At 33.9% G+C, this 16,221-nt stretch overlaps 3 protein-coding genes across 4 annotated transcripts; 1 reads left to right on the plus strand and 2 right to left on the minus strand.

Moving 5' to 3' along the window:
- Nucleotides 1-2,637: 2,637 nt before the first annotated feature.
- On the minus strand, nt 2,638-3,608 carry LOC9313450 (cytosolic sulfotransferase 6). The gene is given in 1 exon segment (XM_002877336.2): nt 2,638-3,608. A coding segment is annotated over 1 exon segment (861 nt). The 5' UTR covers nt 3,606-3,608; the 3' UTR covers nt 2,638-2,744.
- Nucleotides 3,609-5,609: 2,001 nt separating this feature from the next.
- Nucleotides 5,610-9,626, minus strand: LOC9313451 (P-loop NTPase domain-containing protein LPA1 homolog 2). 2 transcript variants are annotated; one of them, XM_002877337.2, is made up of 8 exons: nt 9,407-9,626; nt 9,166-9,323; nt 8,447-8,748; nt 7,796-7,877; nt 7,243-7,635; nt 6,443-7,162; nt 6,243-6,362; nt 5,610-6,139 (listed from the first exon to the last, which is right to left on the minus strand). In XM_002877337.2, the coding sequence occupies exons 2-8, from the start codon at nt 9,319-9,321 to the stop codon at nt 5,756-5,758; spliced, it is 2,157 nt and encodes a 718-aa protein (XP_002877383.1). In that variant the 5' UTR covers nt 9,322-9,323; nt 9,407-9,626; the 3' UTR covers nt 5,610-5,755. The 2 variants fall into 2 exon arrangements, with proteins under 2 accessions (XP_002877383.1, XP_020881679.1); XM_021026020.1 differs by lacking the exon at nt 9,407-9,626 and having other exon boundaries at nt 8,447-8,743; nt 9,166-9,266.
- A 1,998-nt stretch (nt 9,627-11,624) lies between these two features.
- Nucleotides 11,625-12,213, plus strand: LOC9313452 (defensin-like protein 255). The gene is made up of 2 exons (XM_002875664.2): nt 11,625-11,735; nt 11,971-12,213. The coding sequence occupies exons 1-2, from the start codon at nt 11,678-11,680 to the stop codon at nt 12,150-12,152; spliced, it is 240 nt and encodes a 79-aa protein (XP_002875710.1). The 5' UTR covers nt 11,625-11,677; the 3' UTR covers nt 12,153-12,213.
- Nucleotides 12,214-16,221: the final 4,008 nt, after the last annotated feature.

Here is a 16,221-nt window from a genome sequence, read left to right on the forward strand (position 1 = left end):
GACGGAAGAATTTATAGGGTCCTGGGCAAAAGGACCCCCCTCAGAGGCACGCGCCGGAGGGAGCTGCGAACCTCGCAGCCGTGCTGCGAAACTGACAAAACTTCTCCTCACTCTTCCGATTATGCGAGTGAATCTCTCTTTGGTGACGTCCTTCCAAGCTCGGTTCTGCACATGGAAGATAGCCGACTTGACTTCCTCGTACTTGGCAAAAAACTCTCTGCTAGGTTTGTTGCGATCTGAAAAGAAAATAGTAAATTGTAAGTATAAAGTCGAAAATATATGTTTCGATACGGCCACATGCTCAGAGGTCTACCAGGAGCCTCATTCCAAATACTTCTTCGGCTAGAGAGCTGAAGCTCAGAGGATTTGAGGTCAGAGCGAACGAAGAAGTAGTGACGTTCCCAATTCTTGAAATTGCTGATTTTACCTCCGGGCATGAACTTGTGATTCGGCCGATTATTCACGACCCAAGTGCCTGGCGACTTGCTGGCCTTCAATGTGGTCATTTCCTAGAAGCAGCGAAGGTTGGAATTGGAAACCACAGGTGGCATTGCATGAAGTACGCCTTGTACAAACAAATATAACCCCTAGGGGATTCCATGGGCGATCAGCTGGCATGGGAATTATAAAAGTAATCCCGCAGTTCGCCAAACCGCAGGAATTCAGCATCCCGCTGATCGACTTCTCGGTTGAGAGGGTGGGGGCCCCGAAAATCTCTGGATTCCAGTCTATCACTGAAGAGATGTCACGGATAAAAACATCGAGGGGAGCCAATCTTGTTTCCACCTCAGCCTCGGAATATGCGGGACGATCAGAAGGTCCCTCCGTAAGGTCGATCAACACTTCGAACCGATTGGACCCATCCACCGGATCATCATGATGGACGACTGAGTTTCCACCGTCTCTTTCTGGTTAGACTCGTCAGCCGGTTCAGGAATTCTAATCTGATTGCTCCGGCTTGACTCAGCTTCGCCTCCTAGATTCCGCCGCAGACGAGAGTTGCGACGAATCAGTTTAGCGGTTTCACTATCGGAAGAGGAGGAGACTCCGGCGCTCTTACCCATTATCAGAATAGAGCACAAATCGCAAAAACAAGCAGAGAATTATAAGCAAAAAAGAAAAAGAAATCGGAGACTACCTTTGTTTTCTCTCTTGCAAGCGGCTGAAAATGGAAAACAAGAGAGATTCATCGGGTATAAGTAGGTAAAAGTGGGCAGCAGTCCTAGGTAAAGTAATCATTAGGCCTACTAGACCTTTCGTTCTCCGAATTCCACGCGCTTGTTTAGACGACAAGCGGCGACACGTGTCAAAGGAAAACTGAAGAGTCCGAGAATTCGAAACGATATGAGGAAATCTCGCAATTAATTCGCACATTCCTAAGGTATAAGCCGAATATTCACTTCTCTAGTTCGGAAATTCAGAATTAAAGCATTCAGATTTCTCGAACTGGGGGGGGGGACTAATTGTTGGTGCAAGAATTAGCACCTCCGACAATACTGGCTTAAACCGGACAAATCACAAATTAATCTGAGAATTCAGTTAAACTGGGGAATCCCGGTTAAGCCTGTTAATGGGCTGAAGAAGGAGATCACCCCAGGCGAGTTCGACTCGAAGATGGGAGATCGCCTGCAACCGACTTCCTCATCCAAGAAAAAGGAGATTTTCCTAAAGAATCAAAGAGAATCCCGAAGAGAAAGGAAAATCTCAGGATAAAGTCTTGAAGATTTAGAAGATTAACATATCTCGAAACCGTCCTAATTATGTATAAGTAGGGGGGTTAAGTAGGGGGGGTTTGTCCCTATTCAAAGGATCCGCAATTTTTACACATAAAACCTAATTATTCTTGAGCTAAACCCTAGCGTTTTCTCTAAGCAATAAAATTCACCTTCTTTCTATTGAATCTTTGATCAAAAAGTTTAAAGAGAGTTAATTGAATTTGTTTTCCTTCTTAAACAAATTCATTGTGTCATTTTCAGAATCAACAACTATAATTATAAATGCTAAAATAAGAGGTTTTAGTCGCCACCGTCATATCGGCCAATGAGAAATATCAAATGTTTTGCAAGTTCTTAATCTGCAGCGCAGCAGCGCTTAATTTAATGCATGTCACTAAAGTCTGAGCATTTAGGTTTTCAGAGCAGTTTGAATCAGTTTTTATTTTCCGGACTTGGGTATAAAAGATTTGGAGTATTGTATTCGAATTTTTAACTATTTGGTTATTGTATTAGAATTTTTAAAACTCTTTACCTCTTTGGTTATGCTCAGTTCGAATAGGTGTCAGATTTCAATTAAATTCATGTTTGGTCCACAAAAAAAAGAAAAAAAATAATAGTTCAAATTTAATAAAATTATTTGGTTAAAATTTTCAAAAATTGATTAATTTGACAAATATAACTAAGAATTTTAAGATATTTTGGTTATTTTGATATTTTTGGATATATAAAAATAATATTCGGAGTATTTTGTGTACTCATTCGGTTCGGATAATTCAGATAAAAAAAGTAAAGATTTATTCGGGGTTTATGACTATTCAGTTTGTTTTTTCTAGTTTGGTTTTGTTTATGATTTTTTTTAATGTAATATTAAATTATATTAAAAAAAATAAATGTTTTTACAACAAAGTGTGTCGTGTGTTTGAATTTTTTTTTGAAAAAATTAAATGTTGAAAGTGCTTAAAAACTATGTAATTTAACTCCGAGAAAGAAGCCATAGTTGAGACGCCTTGTCGTACCGCCTATCTCCCATTATTCGAATTGTCGAAATATGGTTTCTGACTTGTTTATCTCATCCACCGTTCCCCTCTCTTATTCTTCCTTAGTAAAAGGACAACCTAAGAACTCTGCAAGTCTCTTGATCTGCTCACGAGGTTCTGCTTTCATCTCCTCAAACTTCATAAAAAGCACATGGTTTGGATCTTCCAAGCTTCCTCTCCAGTAGCTTAGGACTTGGTCCCAAAAAGGTCCAAAAATGGTGACTCCCCTACAAAACATCTCAAACGTATCCTCGAAACCGCTTAAAACGTTATCATCGGTTTGTTTCTTACAAAAGAAATGCCAATATGAAACCAATGTGTCTTTTACGTTCCTGGACATATACACAAATTTACAAGTAGAATCTTTGAGACCTTCTTGCAACATATGTGACGGCATGTGTGTTGAAAACAGCCTCGGAGATGATGAGAACTTGGTAAAGTCCGGCTTTGCGCTATAGTAATAGAGATTCATCTCAAGGTAGGGTACAAGAACGTGTGGATTATCAGAAAGAAGAGGATGATGATCATCATGAGAAGGGTGTTTCGATCTACAAACGACTGCGAATGTAAGCGCCTTGAGCCAAGTTGTGCCGCATTTAGGGAACGAAGCAACGATGATATCAGTGTCTTGAGGCTTGAAGTTCTTCTGGAAATTGAGGACAGCTTGGAGAATATGGGGAGTATACCAACATCCTTGGTACTTACAAACATTTCTCCCAGTGGAATCTTTGTCTGAAGGAAGTGAAGAGATTAGAGTCTTTGTTTCTTCGCTTAAGTCTTCGTTTCTAACGTTCATCGCAATCTTTTTCTCATCCATTACAAATAATTTGTGTTTTGATTCTAAAGCGAACATCACTACCAACCTATGTTATGTCTTGTTTTAAAGGTCAGCTAAATTTCTGTCGAAAGGTGGGAAAGAAACAATGATCAAATCAGTGGCTTTGGCACTACCAACCTATGTTATGTCTTGTTTTAAACTACCTCAAGAGTTAACTTCTAAGTTAACAAGTGCTATTTCTAATTATTGGTGGAGTTCCAATGGGAGAGATCGTGGGATCCATTGGATAGCATGGGAAAAAATGTGTAAGGATAAAGAAGAAGGAGGTTTAGGCTTTCATTCCCTAGACATTTTTAATGATGCCATGTTGGCTAAACAATATTGGCGTTTAATCCAATATCCGAACTCTTTAGTAGCTCGGGTGCTACAAAGCAGATATTTCAGGAATATTCATCCTTTACAGGCAAAAAAACCAAACTCTCCATCATTTGGATGGAAGAGTATTTTTTCTACTAAAAGATTAGTTGAAGTGGGAGGTAGATGGTCACTAGGATCGGGTTTCAATCTATCGGTATGGCGAGATCCTTGGATTCCTGATATTAACCCACGGACCGCAAATGGAAGAGGAAAAACATTACTTCCAAGTTTGATGGTTAACCATTTAATTAATCCGGTTACTAAAGAATGGCATCTTCCTATTTTACAAGAATTTTTGGATCCAGTGGATATTCAGTTTATTAGGGGATTGGCTATTAGCAAAGTTTATAAGCCAGATAGGCTTATCTGGCATCATACAAGATCGGGAAGATATACAGTAAAATCAGGCTATCGGGTTGCTAGAGAGATGACAGAAACGATCGAATGGGGCCCGAATTATAAGAATTTACAAGCACAAGCTTGGAAAGTCAAAGCCCCTCCAAAACTAAAACATTTCTTATGGCAAATTGCTACGGGATCTCTAGCAGTTACTTCAAAATTAGCACATCGAGGTGTCCAATGTGACTTTCTCTGTAAAAGATGTGAGATGGCAGAGGAAACAATAAATCATGCTTTATTTGAGTGCACTCATTCTCAGAAAATATGGGAATTATCAGATATACCTACGGCAATAGGTAGTTTTCCTCTAACCTCGGAATTCTCAAATCTAGATTATCTTTATTGGAGGTTACCATCTAATCTAGATGGGGGAGAGAAAACTTTCAGTTATGCTTGGATTTTGTGGTTCATCTGGAAAGATAGGAATAAAAAGGTTTTCAAGGGATTACAATCTGAACCAAGAGATATTTTAAATCATGCTTTGAGTGAAAAATTAATGTGGGAAGAAGCTCAGTTGGATCCGATCGAAACTAGTTCTACTACGGAAACTTTGGAACGACCGGTTCAATCTATAAGATGTCGGATTGATGGTTCTTGGAAAAATTCAGATCCAACAATGGGTATAGGATGGTGGTGTTTTCAAGGAAATGATCAAACGATACTGCTCGGTGCAAAGTGCCTTCGGAGGTGTCCCTCCCCTCTTCACTCGGAGATGGAAGCTTTAATTTGGGCTATGAAGAATATCCTTTCAAGAGGGATCGATTGTCAGGTGTTTGAATCAGACTGCTCGGAGTTAGTCTCGATGATACACTCACCGGATGAATGGCCTGCTTTCTCCAATCTTCTAGACGAGTTTGGTTTTCTCCGTCTCTCTTTCCCTTTCTTCTCGCTTTCTCTTATTTCTCGTTTATGTAATGTTCAAGCGGACTGCTTAGCCCGTTCTTCTAGACTTTTATTTTCTGAAGTTACTTTTGTAAACTCTACTCCTCCTAATTGGACAACCAATCAAAGAATTATTTATTAATTAATGTGTGGTTGACAAAAAAAAAAAAAAAAAATCTACAGAAAACTAATAGGGGTTAGGAAAGGGAGATAGATAATATTCTTTTGATCTTTAATCTTAGTTGATTTGGGAAAGTAACTAGTTAAAATTCGTAAAAAGTCAAATTAAATTTATAGTAATCGTTTTGGCAAGTAGTTTCACAATACCAAAATAGATCAAAATATTAGCAAGTTCCATATCCAGAGATGAAATGAGTGAACTATTAATGGTGCAGAAAGATGGATGAAATTAGCAAATTTGATTTGACACTTCAATGAGTTTTGGAAACCTAAGCTACATGATAGGTTAAAACACAAAACCGGAAAGAAAAGCCCGAAAAACACAGGCAAAGAGGTCACAGGGCACTCTAGAGAACTGGATCAGTCTGGTTAGCCAAAATCTGGTCATCTATGATTGAACGATGTTTCCCGACAGCCGGAATACTAAGTGAACGTTTCCTCATCTTGGCTTTATCCGAGGCGGCTACTCCCATTCTGTTCCCGTATTCACTCGACAGCTCAAGGGATTCAATTAATGGCTGGTTCGCTGTCCTGAGGAAAAGATCGAGGTTTTGGGAGTATTTGTCATCTTTGTTGGGCTTTGTAGCCTCGTTGTGGTTGTTTTCGGACACCATGGAGATTGTGTCTCGAGACTCTTCTTCTTCGTTGTCTGTCCAGTAACTCTTGTCTTCCATTGCCAGATCATCGTACTCTTCATCTGACTTTGTCGATTCCTCATCCACCGATCCAACCTGGTTTAAGAGTACATGTAAGGGTCTTAAAACTAACCAAAAGCTACACTAAAAACATGATAAATGGCATTAACATCCTCCCAACGAATCAACATTTGGTTACCTCGTCACGGTTGCGTTCGTCATTGTTATCGCTGAGATCTTCATCAGAATCTGGCTCAGGAAAATCATCGTCGCCTTCTTCATCTTCATCGCTCCCATCTACAGACTGCTCCTCCATCAGCTGCATGGAGGATATGGTAAACAATCTTCACAAAACGCAAAAAATTTATGTTTCCACACCTTGATTAGTGCAATATTTACCTCTTTTGAAGGCCCATCAGATGTCCGTGGCGAACTGCAGCAAGAAGAGTAATGCCTGCTTCCAGTTTCAATAATATCTGCTCTTGATTCATCCACACTCCCGGCATGGCTAGTTGCGCCATCATTAGGCCAAGCGCTGATCCCAAAGTGACCGAACTGAAGGTTCACTGGTTCAGCTTTATGTAGCTGATGCTCTGTTCCATTATCCATCTCGGTATCAACGACGGGCTTCCTGATCTTATCAACGGAACCAACAGGCCAAGTTCTGGCCACAGTACCATCAGTATTGCAAAGAGCCATATAACGCCTAGAGGAGCCTTGTCTTTGGATCAGCTGAAACATTCCCTTGGAACTTAATGAATTGGCTGTACATTGGTTCCTGTGCTCGTCGTCGATAACAGCAACGGTATTTGTGGTTGTATCATAGAGCTTCTCTCCTGTTTCACGTCTACGCAGGCAACCAAAGACCGTCGCGTGAATTGTAGCCACGCTCTTGTCGACATTTGTGTTGTTTATCTTAGGAACGAGATGCTTGTCAGCTCGTTTACATAGATAATCCTGTATTGTTCTGATGTTACGTATATATTTTACATACTTATTCTTTGTTGGGTCCAATGTCATGTACTTGGCTCGGACTGCAAACCGTTCCAAGTGTTTCTCCTCGTTGGCTATGTATACCATGAAGGGAACAATCGAAGGGTGCTTCTTCATCAGTCCCATCTGCAAAAATGGAAATAAAGAAAAAGTTAGATTGAAAAACCTTAGATCACAATGTGTAATAAGATACTGATAAGACTTACCACAAAGTTAAGGCTTAAGTGGACCCCTTCAACGACTACCGATTCTTTCCTCTCTTCCCAAGTTGTAATGAGCCTATCGAGACTGTCAATCACCATCTCACTTTGTGCCTTATAACCTTCTATAGCCATCTGCTTATGACTTAACAACTCAGTGGTGCCAGAGTTTGATCCAGCATCCGTCTTTTGGGTATTGGAATTTACACCTCGAGAGCCTTTCAACTTTTTGGCTTTTCTTTTGGCTTTTGACTCAGCTACTGCCACAGGGTCAAGGTACTCTCCAGCATGGTATGTTGAAGCCCACAGCAAAGGGTTCTGCTTCTCATCAGCGAAGCTCCTCATCATGTGCCTTATTGAGTCAGTTGATACCACAGTCGTAATCCCCAGCCTGCTACCCTGTAACACATATTTATAAATTGCATCTGATTAAGAACACAATGAAACCAGATAACTTATGAATTGTCTCACTCTGAAAACGGTGAGTATACGAAATACAAAAGAAGAGACCTTCTTAATGTCAGTATAAAGCATATAAATGGAGGGAGTGAATATTTACCAGCAATGCGGATAATGTAGATTTACCACAGCCACTGGTGCCACAGAGCAAAACAGTTACAGATTCTTTCCTTTCTCGGATTCTGTGAGTGAAAATAAGAGTTGTAGACAATGTGTGAATAAAAGAAGAAAAACTACAGTTTCCGGATATGATATATGACTGGGAAAGTAGCAAACCCGAGGCACAATAAAACCACATGGGTAAAACATAAAGTTACAGCCATAAATGGCGCTACCAACGTAACAGGAGCACTAAAGGGGGGAGATAAGTATGAAGCTAAACACGAGCATAGCACTTAACAGACAGACAATAACAAACCAAATACAACTATGTTTATCCACACTGAGAAGGAAAAAGAGAGAACAGTTGACATATAGGAAAAGCGTGACCAGCAACAATGTTAAACATTAAGAGTTAAACAACTCTATATTAGCCACTCAATAGAAACAGTCAGGCTACTATTTATGTCACAAAGATACACTAGAAAACCATACAAAGGCTAAAGAATATCTTAAAAAGGCACAAAAACATATTTAATGCATTTAAATGAGGAAATTACGACATAAAACACAAGACATATGCAGATTCTATATGCCATAGCTTTTTATGACATAACAAATAAAGATATATTCCAAAAGGGAAGAAATTTACCTGCATGCCAGAATCAAATCTGCCCTTTGGTCGCGACCAACGTACTTATACTCAGCCAGGGCATCACACACAACATCCAAGAATATTTCTCGTGAAACAACAACAGTAGTCCGCCTTTTGTACATCTCAAACGGTTTACTTTTATTCTTGTCAACATCAACATCATCAGCAACCAAACAGTTAAGTTTCTCTACACAAGTTGAACCACCAACTTCCTTAGTAAATTCAGTTTCCTTCCCATTCTCTGGTGAGCTATTACAAGATCCCTCACTTCTTATTAACTCAAAAACCCTTCGGCTGATCTGCCAACAGAGAAAAAAAAAAAGAGATTCTCAGGACTGAAAACAAATCACTCCAATGTTGAAATATAGTATGGGTTTAAGGAAAGTTTTGTCCTTTACCAAATTCAAGAAAGACTATAATAGAAATCGATAAAGACGTGCATTAATTCTCACAGCAGCAAGCTCTCAATACAAGTATACAAAATTTCCAAATTACGAAATCATGCTATGTCCTTTCTAGATACAAACACATCATTGATCTAACCAATACAAAAAAAAAAGTCAGACTAGATTCACAAATCTTCATAAGATTGATCATTTCGACTTTCGCTTGGGAAGAGACCATATAAAATGCTCTGGTCCCTGGCTTAAAGGGATGTAACGGGCCTAGGCTCAGAACCTCTTAGTTATTCAAACAATGTAAAATCGAAATCACACCTTGCAGGCGTGACGAGCTTTGCAACCCATAAGCTGAAGAGTACTCTGCAAAACAGGACGCGTGTAACGAAACGAATCATCTCCATTATTATCAACATCATCACCTTCTTCACGCACCACTATATACAAAACCTTCGTCGTTGTCTCCGTCATCATCTCTATACAAAACAAACAAACAAATTCAGAACAAATCAAACAATCAGAGGACAAAATCGGGAATGCAGATCAATCGGTAACATACCGGAGAAGAGAAAATCGGAGATCGGAGAAGTTAGAGAAAACTGTGAAAAAAATTAGGGTTTATAATGAGGATCGTGATAAGAAGAAGAAGAAGAGAAGAAGGAAGATATATTCGCCATTGTTGTTGGTCACTCGTCTTCTTCAACGCATCGCTCGAAGAGAGAGAGCCTTCACGACTTCTTTAAGAATTAAGATTCTCTCTCTCTCTCTCTCTCTTTCTCACGTATCTCTTTTTTTTACACAGACCCAAAAAAAAAAATATTTTGTTTTTTATTGCGCTTTTTTATAAAATGTTTTTGGCTTTTTTGAACTTAACCAACATTTTACTTTTCTTGACAAAGACATCCCTAGATTTTATTTTTATATCAAATCGGTCCCTTTTAGTTTTATGAAATAGAATCTAATTTTTTGTTGCTAACTTTTTAGAAGCATTTATTCAAGAGATTAAATCCAATGAAGGGTATAAGCAAACCCATTTTATTAAATAACAGAACACAATAAGCTAAAAATTAGAGGATGGAATCTAGATAGAAAAAATAAAGTATGTGAAATTAAGAGACAATCAAAGTAGAGGGGTTTTGTAATAATATATTATTATTTATTATTTTTAATAGGGTTGTCTTTGGGTCAAGATTTATTCAATGAGAAGGTTAAGAAGTTTCGCCGACTCATTTTGATTAGGTCTTTGTAAGCAATTTAACTATGTAATAAGAAAGTAGATTCGATATCTAACCATATGTGAAATAATCTCAAAAAAAAAAAGAAAAAAAAAACCAGTATGAACTTGGTTTTGGTTTTGTTACGACTAAATCTATCTTTTTCATAGAATATATGCACTTGCTTACGCAATTGAGGTGGTAAAAATTTTAATAATAAGAATAGAATTTTACTTCTATTGAAAGGAGAAGAGTATGTAGATGTACCTTCACAAAAGTTTCTTTGCATGAGCTCTATCGATTTACAAAGACAAGGGATTGGGTTCTTTTTTTTTTTGATGATAGATACCGTATTTATAGAGCTTGTGATTCTGAAACAAAATTTTGTTTTGGATTGTTTATCGTGCCTTAATGGACTTAAGTTTTAAATTTTAAACCACACAAAATCAATATCCATAATTGAACATATTTATTTTTACTTGCTTAAATTCAAAATATAATGATAAAATTGATTATTCAGTATTGAAGATTTTACCAACATTATATAAAATAAATTTTAAAATAATTAATAGTTATAATTATATTAAAAAGCTATTTCAGCTTTAAATATTTATTTATTCATTGTATTTATTATAATGAAATAAATTAATTAGTTATACACCCAATGAGTTATAACTTTAAGTTTTAAATTTATTTATAAACAAAAAGTTGAATTTTAATTTTTACAATAATTAACTAGTTTATTTTCTCACCAATTTAAGTATATTTCATTTAAGATATCATTCCCTACAAAATCATGGCACCATAAAGCTTTAGTGGAAACTACCAAAACAATTAATTGAGAAAACTAATTACTTAATGGAAAAAAAAAGAAACAAAATCTAAAGTTAATGCTATTCACATGATTCAGATTCACCGTGTGGACCCTAAATAAACAACAATCAAAAAGTGGTAAAAATGTAAATCTTGTATGGAAACAATGGTAATAAAAAGTTTTCTTCTATGAATGATTTGTACTTTGTGGGGAAAGAATCTAAAAGGACAAAGTAAGTGGGTTCCATCGTTAAACAACAAAAATTCCAAACGTTACATTCATGAAGTAAAAAAAATTTTCATATTAATTTCCTATTGAATTAAAAAAATACATTATAATCATCATCGTGTATATTTTATATACCTACTACCAAAACTAGGATAAAATAAAACGAAGAAAAAAAAAAGGATAAAATAAAACATCGTGAGAAAAATCGTCTAATCATTATATATTGTTATATCATAGTCATCACACATGCGAATTCAATATACTGGTCGGATGACGAGAAATAGTAGACTAGTACCAGCCACATGAACAAGATATATTAATCAAATTTCAATATTGATTAAATATCACTATATTTTTTTATTTATTAAAAGTAGTAACCGTTCTTGGTAAGTGAAATCTTGAAAGAATTATTATATCTATAACAATTACTTGTAAATATACAAACAAAATCTGTAAGATTTTTTTAGCTCAAACCATCACCTAAACTAGACTATAAAAAGAGACGAAAGGTATGCATAACTTCACCATCAACAGCAGAAAAAAAAAAGGAGAAAAAAAAAACTCAACTTGGAGAATGAAAAGCATTTCATTTATACTTTTGTTATTAGTTTCTCTTCTAGTCGTCGTTTCTCGTAAGTATACATACTTTACCAATTGTAATATTTTCAAACAAGCTAACAAAATTTTACATATCTCTTTACAAATAATTGAAAGTAATCTTTGTTAAAAAGCCATTTTATAAAAGAATCAAGTTTGGAAAATTTTAAAACAAACTTTATATTCAAAATCATTTTGTAGTCAATTCTTTTTTACTTCTAATATGTTTGTATTTAAGATAACTTTTCTTATACTTTGGTGCGTTTTAAGGACACACTCTTGCGTATGAAGATTCTTGTTCGACAGATGAAGAATGCAGAAAAAACTGCCTATGTGATGTAGCGTATTGCGACAAAAGCCGTGATAAGTGTGATTATGGATTTCATGTTATGAATAAAGTTGATGTCGGTTTTTTCAAACATCGTGGTGGTCGAATATCTCCACCGCAGTGACTGAAATTATAATGATACAAGTGTATGTCGTATCTAATTAAAAAAAAAGTTATTTGTTGAATTTTTTTTTTTTTTGATGCATTAATATGTTGATGATCATACATATATGTATATTGCCTTAAATTATAAATCAAGATGGATTAAGGTCACATAAATTTAAATATATAAAAATTAATTTTGTTTGATCTTAAAAATTCTGAGATTAGGACATAGGGCAGTTCTCATCTACAAGGGAAGAGTTAATGGCGACAAGTTTAAATTACCTTGGAGTGGAAAGGTAAATATCAGGGATGTGAAAAATAGGTATGCCCGTCATCTCAGAGAGGGAAACCCTCCTGAAGGAGGGGTTGGTGAAAACAGTGGTGGAGATACAGATGATGATGACGACGACGATGATGGTCATGCAATTGGAGGTGGAGATGTCTTCCCTCCAATACCGCATCGTTTCTTTGATCCGATTGTCTTCCGTAACCACGGGTTTCAGTTCGTCCCTGGTGGTGGATTCAGGATTTGGAATGCATCAACATGAGCTCATCAAGAACCGGTAATCATCCATGAGTGGTTTTAATTCAAACCACCTTACCACCAAGTGGTTTCCCTCTTTCTTACTTCTTACATGATGTCATTAGGGTCGCTTTTTTTTTTTGCTCAAACCATCACCTAAACTAGACTATAAAAGAGACGAAAGACATGCATAACTTCACCATCAAAAGCACAAAAAAAAGAGAAAAAAAATTTCAACTTGGAGAATGAAAAGCATTTCATTTAAACTTTTGTTATTGGTTTCTCTTCTTGTCGTAGTTTTTCGTAAGTATACATACCTTACCAATTGTAACATTTTCATACAAGCCAACAAAATTTTACATGTCTTTACAAATAATTGAAAGTAATATATATTTGTTAAAAGCCATTTTATAAAAGAATCGAGTCTGAAAAATTTTAAAACAAACTTTATATTCGAAATCATTTTCTAGTTAATTCTTTTTTTCTTTTTATATATGTGTTTGTATTTAAGATAACTTTTCTTATACTTTGGTGTGTTTTAAGGACACACTCTTGCGTATGAAGATTCTTGTTCGACGGATGAAGAATGCAGGAAAAACTGCCTATGTGGTATAGCGTATTGCGACAAAAGCCGTGATAAGTGTGATTATGGATTTCATGTTATGAATAAAGTTGATGTCGGTTTTTTCAAACATCGTGGTGGTCGAATATCTCCACCGCAGTGACTGAAATTATGATGATACAAGTGAACGTATGTCGTATCTAATTAAAAAAAAAAAGTTATTTGTTGAAATTTATTTGATTTTTTTTTATGCATTAATATGTTGATGATCATACATATATGTATACAGTATACTGCCTTAAATTATAAATCAAGATGGATTAAGGTCACATAAATTTAAATATATAAAAATATTATATATATATCCACAAATTAATTTTGTTTGATCTTAAAAATCATGTTTAATTTTTGTATGAAAAAATATTTTCATGAATGCAATTTTGTTTGTTTTGTTTTCGTTTGAAAGTTATGGTTGAACTACGCCAATATAATGTTAGTTTTCAAAACAAAATAAAAAGTTAAAGTTTAGAGTAAAGCAAATTCAAGAAAGGAATACTAAGGTGTTGATTAGTTTTCCTGCGATCACCCGCAAATTCAGCGTGCGGCCGTTGCGATTGTTAGCGGTTTGTACGAATCATAAAAACCGTTTTAGACAGCTTGAATCGATGGATTTCAAAAGCTTTTTCCTGCAAGCGTTTGCGGTTGTGGACGGTAACGGGTGGCTCAAAAAATAAAAGAAACTAAAAAAAAAAGAAAATTAACAAATTAAAATAAATTATTAAGCCTACACATATTCACCTTAATCCTCAAAAAATAATCATTTCTACACTATTATTTGAGCAATGTTGTTAGCAAATTAACCAATTGTGATGTGGCTTATTACAGAAAATACCATTACAAATTCTTATTTTGCGGGTATTAAAAATAATTCTTATTTGATTATTTGGTGGATAGAATTTCGGCATAATCATGTTTTCCTTTAATACTCCTAAACCATTTAACTGTTGTTTGATAGTAATCTTTTTTAGATGCCAACAAAATAAATCAGTTTTGCTTAGTCAAATAACGCTTGCATATTTTATACTCTCTCCGTATTTTAATAAGTGTCGTTTTAGGATTTTCTTTTTTTTTAAAATTAGATGTCGTTTTCAAATTTCTATGCAAAATTTCTTACTTTTTAATGTTTTATGACATCATAAAACAGGGGCATTTTTAACAATTTCTCAATTTGTTATTAGAAATATTTATAAGTACACTACACGATTCGTTCTATTAAAAACATGCACAATATTAAAATCAACGTATATAAATCAATATTCTCCCGCGATGGACCGCGGGTCCGATCCTAGTTTCAATACAACTTAACTTTCCTTGAGTTCGATTTCTTCTGAAAACTATTTCATTGATATTTAGCCAATAGAATATAATACCATATTATAAATCTATTTAAATTCGGTGAATAAACTATTCGTAGCTATCTATATTATTAATTGGGAAGCATTGGATAATAAATAACCTTATAAAGGGTAAAGAATTACAAAAAATGCCAATGGTTTTTAGTGTTTTTAAATAACTTCATTAAGGGTACAATAGTAATCACAAAATTAATATATTTAAATAAAAAATAGTTTAATTCTTTTAAATACTTATTAATTTCCAAAAAAATAAACTAATTTTCTCTCTCTTATTAATTATAAACGAAAATTTGAAATTAATTTTTTAAAAATTGTTAACCAATAGGAATTGAAAAACTAAGATTTGATATCCAACTAAGATTTTTTCTAAACCAATCCTAATAGACTATTCTATATCAAAAATACAAATAAAAATAATATCATTTTAATTCAAAATTAAAAAAAACTATCATTTAAAAAGATTTATCAATGGAGGATTTTAAGATTGAATTTAAAATTTGGTAAAAAAATTAAATGCAAATATTTTAATATTCAGTTTTGTTATAATATTTTTATTACAAATTTTGAAATATAAAACGAAATTTTATTTCATAATTTCTAAAAAACCATATTAAATATTAACAAATATTTATTTTTACTATGAAATAAACTCAAATAATAATAAATTTTAAGTAATTATCATAATGGTTTTCGTTTAGAGCAATTTTCGAAAAAATCTAAACAATAGAATGTACATATTAATTTTGAAATATTTTGTGTTTTATTTTTTTCTTTTCAACTCAGATCTTCCTTAAATAATAACTAGATGCAAATATTATTTAAGGAAGATTTTAAGATTGAATTTGAAATTTGGTAAAAAAATTAAATGCAAATATTTTAATATTCAGTTTTGTTATAATATTTTTAGTACAAATTTTGAAATATAAAACGAAATTTTATTTCATAATTTCTAAAAAACCATATTAAATATTAACAAATATTTATTTTTACTATGAAATAAACTCAAATAATAATAAATTTTAAGTAATTATCATAATGGTTTTCGTTTAGAGCAATTTTCGAAAAAATCTAAACAATAGAATGTACATATTAATTTTGAAATATTTTGTGTTTTATTTTTTTCTTTTCAACTCAGATCTTCCTTAAATAATAACTAGATGCAAATATTATTTAAGGAAGATTTTAAGATTGAATTTAAAATTTGGTAAAAAAATTAAATGCAAATATTTTAATATTCAGTTTTGTTATAATATTTTTATTACAAATTTTGAAATATAAAACGAAATTTTATTTCATAATTTCTAAAAAACCATATTAAATATTAACAAATATTTATTTTTACTATGAAATAAACTCAAATAATAATAAATTTTAAGTAATTATCATAATGGTTTTCGTTTAGAGCAATTTTTGAAAAAATCTAAACAATAGAATGTACATATTAATTTTGAAATATTTTGTGTTTTATTTTTTTCTTTTCAACTCAGATCTTCCTTAAATAAATCCATAATATATTGCACACAGTTTTTGAAATTATGTAAACTAATTATATATTTTGCATTCAACACAAATTATGCAGCAATAGCAT

Source organism: Arabidopsis lyrata (assembly GCF_000004255.2).
Source record: "Arabidopsis lyrata subsp. lyrata unplaced genomic scaffold ARALYscaffold_5, whole genome shotgun sequence".
Lineage (NCBI taxonomy): Eukaryota > Viridiplantae > Streptophyta > Magnoliopsida > Brassicales > Brassicaceae > Arabidopsis > Arabidopsis lyrata.

What these genes read in the sequence shown, in the direction of transcription:
- LOC9313451 (XM_002877337.2), bottom strand. Translation starts at nt 9,321, where the DNA reads ATGATGACGGAGACAACGACGAAGGTTTTGTATATAGTGGTGCGTGAA. An exon ending in CTACATTATCCGCATTGCTG is followed by an intron (nt 7,636 to 7,795) that starts GTAAATATTCAC and finishes TATGTGTTACAG; the next exon opens with GGTAGCAGGCTGGGGATTAC. An exon ending in ACTTAAGCCTTAACTTTGTG is followed by an intron (nt 7,163 to 7,242) that starts GTAAGTCTTATC and finishes CCATTTTTGCAG; the next exon opens with ATGGGACTGATGAAGAAGCA.
- LOC9313452 (XM_002875664.2), top strand. Translation starts at nt 11,678, where the DNA reads ATGAAAAGCATTTCATTTATACTTTTGTTATTAGTTTCTCTTCTAGTC. An exon ending in TCTTCTAGTCGTCGTTTCTC is followed by an intron (nt 11,736 to 11,970) that starts GTAAGTATACAT and finishes GTGCGTTTTAAG; the next exon opens with GACACACTCTTGCGTATGAA.